This window comes from Solanum dulcamara, chromosome 3 (genome assembly GCF_947179165.1).
Source record: "Solanum dulcamara chromosome 3, daSolDulc1.2, whole genome shotgun sequence".
Taxonomy (NCBI): domain Eukaryota; kingdom Viridiplantae; phylum Streptophyta; class Magnoliopsida; order Solanales; family Solanaceae; genus Solanum; species Solanum dulcamara.
Window position 1 is genome coordinate 1,172,226 of NC_077239.1, and position 5,291 is coordinate 1,177,516.

Genomic DNA, 5,291 nt, shown 5'->3' on the forward strand with positions numbered 1-5,291 from the left:
TAGGCCAAAATATCTTTAATTATGATGTAATTTTGCAAAGCAAAAATTCTTGTCTGACAAAAGTTTAAAGAACAAAGAGACATATATAGTTTGTGAGTCTTAAATCTGAACTTATGCCTTATAAAACGTAATAATTCCCACCTCGCATTTTTTTGCCTTATAAGATATAACTTGTGTCTTATTTCTTCTCTTCTATTTCAGGAATATTTTTGACTATTTTTTTGTTATTTAAAGTGTTAAAGGATGAAAATTAAAAACCACCTTAAAATAAGAACACTCGAGTGAATAACCTTAGATGCAATGCAACATTAATCCATTGCCTAGCCTATCTCGATCCAAATAAATTTTAAACAAGATTGAATAATAACCAATTTTATTTATATAATTTATATTAACTGGATCAAATTCAGTTCAATCCATCCATTTGCGCACCTGCCTTTAGGAAGATGACAAATTGATGAATTGATTAAAGCAAAGTTGGAAATAAACAGTGTAAATGCATCAGAAATATGGTAAAGAACGAGGTAGTAGTGGTTAATAATAATAAATAAAAGAGTAATGAATTAATCTGTTGCTGCTGCTACTTACTGTCTAATGGCCAATGGGTAGGTCTCCTATAATAAATGAACTTGCAGTACAAAATATATTTATTTTTTTTACTTTTTGTTTTTAGTGAGTGTTCGATTTTTATATTAGAATTTAGGAGTGTATGTCGATTGGTTCAATTCTATTTGATTTTACATATGATTGATTTGGTTTATCGATTTTCAACTTGTGAATATGTTAAATAGATAATCAAATCAATAAGATATGAAAGAGATTAATCCCTTGATCTATTTCATTAACCTCAATAGTTTATACACACAAATATAAGAGTAATTAGGCTATAATTAAGGAAACTAAATATCTCTATATTAGGAATTAAATATATACAATCTGTCAGAATATATTTTCATATATTGTAACACACCCCCGCAGTCGAAGCGGAAGGTCGCCGAATGCTAAGACTGTCCTGAAAATCCTCAAATAACACCAACGGAAGGCCTTTGGTGAAGATATCTTCAATCTGATAACGAGAGGGGACATGTAACACTCGAACCTGGCCACGAGCCATCTTTTCTCGTACAAAATGTACATCCATCTCAATGTGCTTAGTGCGTTGATGCTGAACAGGATTACCAGCAAGATAAATTGCACTAACATTATCACAGTAAACCAAAGTAGCCCGTGGAATAGGGCAATGAAGTTCCAAAAACAAGTTTCGCAACCAACACGACTTAGAAACCACATTGGCAACTCTAGGTATTCTGCCTTTGCACTCGAACGGGACAAAGTAGCTTGACGTTTGGCGGACCATGAGATCAAGTTATCACCCATAAAGACACAATAACCCAAAGTTGAACGCCGTGTATCGGGGCACCCACCCCAATCAACATCAGTATACGAGACAAGAGTGGTTATGGAAGAGGGCTAAAGATGAATACCATAATTCAAAGTACCTTATAGGTAGCACACGATGCGCTTGAGAGCGTTCATATGCTCATCCCATGGGTCATGCATGAATAAGCATATACCTATTGCACAGCATAAGTAGTATCGGATATTGGATAGGTCCGCAAATGACGTACTTGTAGTAGCCCCAAGCTTCGTCTTTGTATCAACCGGAGTAGGAGACGGCTTATACGAGGACATGCCAGCGCGGTTAATAATCTCAGCTGCATACTTTTTTTGAGATAAAAATAGACCGGCTGAATGACGAGTGACAACAATGCCCAAGAAATAGCTCAATAGGCCCAAATCCTTCATAGAAAATTCTGAGCTAAGAAATGATATGATAGACTGGCGAAGCTCATCGGAGGAAGCAGTTAAAATAATATCGTCGACATATAATAAAAGATAAACTATAGAAGAATCTCGACGATAAATAAATAAGGAATGATCGATCTTACTGTGAGAAAACCCAAGAGTGTGGACATAATCAGCAAACCGCTTATACCAAGCCCGCGGAGCCTGTTTCAGTCCATATAGATATTTCTACAGCAAATATACATGATTAGGCCGATCAGTATCCCGATAATCCAAAGATTGATACATGTACATAGTCTCCTTGAGCTCACTGTGTAAGAAAACATTTTTGACATCAAGCTGGTGAATCAGCCATGCCTTGGAGAGAGCCAGACTAAGAACCATACGAATAGTTGCCGGTTTGACAACTGGACTAAATGTCTCACTACAATCCATGCCAACCTGTTGGGTTTTACCATCACCTACAAGATGAGATTTATGTCGCTCAAACGAACCATCAGAATTTTCTTTATGAACAAAACTCCATATATACCGAATAACATTAACATTTGGAGGACGGGGCACCAACACCCACATCTTATTTTTAATAAGAGCATTATATTCATCATCCATAACCAATTTCCAATTCGGGTCACGAAGAGCAGACACAGGGTTACGGGATAGAGGGAATTTCGAGATGAAAGTAAGAAGGTTAAAAGACCTCTTAGGCTTGAAGATCCTATGCTTACTCCTAGTAATAGGACCGGTGGGTCGAGGAGGAAGAGCGGAAGAAGGGGCGGACTGCTTCCCAGAAGGCAGTGATAAAGTGAGTTGCCCAGGCGAGGAGGTAGACCTGCCAGTTGGGCACGACGGTACTAGCATTAGTGCGGCAGGAATGGGTGGATCTGGTTAGTTCGTCGGGTTAGTGAGATGATGAACTACATATGGAGAGGGTCCTTCGTCTAAAAATTGGTATGTGTGATTTTGATGGATATGTAACTTGGCAAAAGAAAATTGCGTCTCATCAGAGAGTACGTGACGGTTAAGGATGATTTTTTAAGAGGATAAATCATAGCATTTATACCCACGATGATGTGACGGATATCCAAAAACACACGGGATAGACTTGGGTTGAAGTTTGTTTATTAGTGTTGAGGGAATAAGAGGATAACGTAAACACCCAAAGACATAGAGATGGGAATGAGACAGATCCTTCCGATAAAGAATGCTAAGAGGAGATTGATAGTTTAATAGTTTATGAGGAAGAATATTGCGAAGGTAAGTTAGCATTTATAAAGCAAGATGCCAAAAGGAAGGAGGAAGGGAAGCATGGGCCAATAAGGTACGAACAATGTTATTAATCGTACGAATTTGTCTTTCGTCTTTCCCATTTTGAGGGGATGTGTGAGGACAGGATAAACGATTAATAGTTTATGAGGAAGAATATTGCGAAGGTAAGTTAGCATTTATAAAGCAAGATGCCAAAAGGAAGGAGGAAGGGAAGCATGGGCCAATAAGGTACGAACAATGTTATTAATCGTACGAATTTATCTTTCGTCTTTCCCATTTTGAGGGGATGTGTGAGGACAGGATAAACGAAATGACAGACTATTGGTTTTACAGAAGTCCCAAAAAGGTCCATTATCAAATTTTTGTCATTATCACATTGTATATTCTTTATATCCCTCTCAAAGTGAGTTCGAATAAATGTCTTGAAATCTAAAAATGTGAAAAAAAATTGTGATTTGTGCGATAAAGGAAATGTCCACAAGAATTTAGAATAATCATCCATAAAAAAGACATAATATCGATGACTGGAGGAACTCAAAATGGGTGACGTCCAAAGATCACTATGTATAATATCAAATGGCATAAGAGTGCGAGAATTTGACGCATAAAATAACAACTTAACATGTTTTTCAAGAGGACACGAATGACAAATACGAACATCTCTACTTTGATTACAATCAGTCAATTTATTCCTCCTAAGAGAATTCAACACAGGTGCTCCTGGATGACCCAAACGATCATGCCAAAGAGAAGGTGCCAAAGCAGCAAAAGTAGATGATGAAGTGACTGGAGTGGTGATTGGATAAAGCTCTCCCCGACTATTACACCCAGCCTCCCTTTCTAAAAATCCTTCACAGAAAATCCAAAGGGATTAAAATTAACAGAGACAGAGTTATCAATGATAAATTTGCGGACGGACACCAAATTTTTAACTAGATGAGGTGCATGAAGGACATTTTTTAAGTGTAAAGGAGCACACGGGGAAGACAAAGTTGTGTGACCATAGTCGTGAATTGAAATTAAGTGGCCATTACCAACTATTATACCACAATTAATGCTATTATTAAAATAGATTGTGAGGTTATCTTGATTGGATGTCATGTAGGAAGTGGCACGGGAGTCCATGTACCAATTTGCATCCGGAGGAGTGATCCCAAGAGTATGCATCGCGGCCTCAATGTCTGTAGGCGTAGGGGCAGACGTGTATGCCTGCTGGGGTCGGGGGCTAAGAACACCCGCTCATGATGGCTGCTGCTGTCCATAATTGGATCGGGACCAAGCGGTTGATGGATATGGACATGGTGGGATAACCCAAGGACCCCAAGAGGCCATCCATGGCCACTGCTGCCCGCCAGACTAAGGAGAAAAAAGTTGAGGGTGCGGCATTGCTGAATGCTACCCAGTGTTGCCGCGACTGCTGCCTCCACCCAACTGATCACCACGGTCAGCAAGACTGCCATTACTGGCAGCTCCTCTGCCGCCTCCACAACTGCCATGGCTTCCACGAGATCTGCCGCCATTATTGTTGCGGTTGTGGTTCCTCTTCCCACTATTATTATTTCGATTGGAAGAGAAATTATCAGGAACATCAGGGAGACCTTCAGAAGAGCGAGCAACTTATGCAGCGGAAGAACTATGGGCTACTTTCTTAGCATGGCCAACCTCTTCAAGAGTGAGCATCGAATGGGCGTGATAAAATTGCGGCAAAGAGTCTCGTTGGCGAATAAGAGTCGCCACACCTTGGTAGGTCTCGGTAAGACTAGAGACCAATTGAAGAACCAGACGATGGTTAGCCACTAGAGATCCAACATTCTTGAGTTGATCCGCCAGAGATTTGAGATGTTGACAATAGGTAGAGACATTAGGAAAATCGACCATGTCGACATGAGTGAAGTCGTACTCAAGGGTGACATCACGAGAGTGTTTGTTATCTTGGATGATATCACGCAAGCGACTCCAAGCCTTCATCGCCGTGGTGTCAGTTTCCAGAATCGTATGCAACAGATCATGAGAGATAGTAGCGTAGAGCCATTGGAGAACGGTGGCATCAACGGTGGACCACAATTCTTTGTCCTTCTCCTATTGAGGCCATTTCTCCATTCCTACCATCGGAGGAATAATATGATCAATTACCCGAAGGGATCGTGCATGAATCTTAAATAGTTTTGTCCAAGTGGAATATTGGACGTTCTCCATCTCAAGAGTGATGAAAAGAT

General features: G+C 39.9%; 1 protein-coding gene across 1 annotated transcript; it reads right to left on the reverse strand.

The window, feature by feature from the left end:
- Positions 1-4,692: 4,692 nt before the first annotated feature.
- On the reverse strand, positions 4,693-5,043 carry LOC129881962 (uncharacterized). The gene has a single exon (XM_055956072.1). It carries the CDS (start codon positions 5,041-5,043, stop codon positions 4,693-4,695), a length of 351 nt encoding a protein of 116 aa, XP_055812047.1.
- Positions 5,044-5,291: the final 248 nt, after the last annotated feature.

What these genes read in the sequence shown, in the direction of transcription:
- LOC129881962 (XM_055956072.1), bottom strand. Translation starts at nt 5,043, where the DNA reads ATGAAGGCTTGGAGTCGCTTGCGTGATATCATCCAAGATAACAAACAC.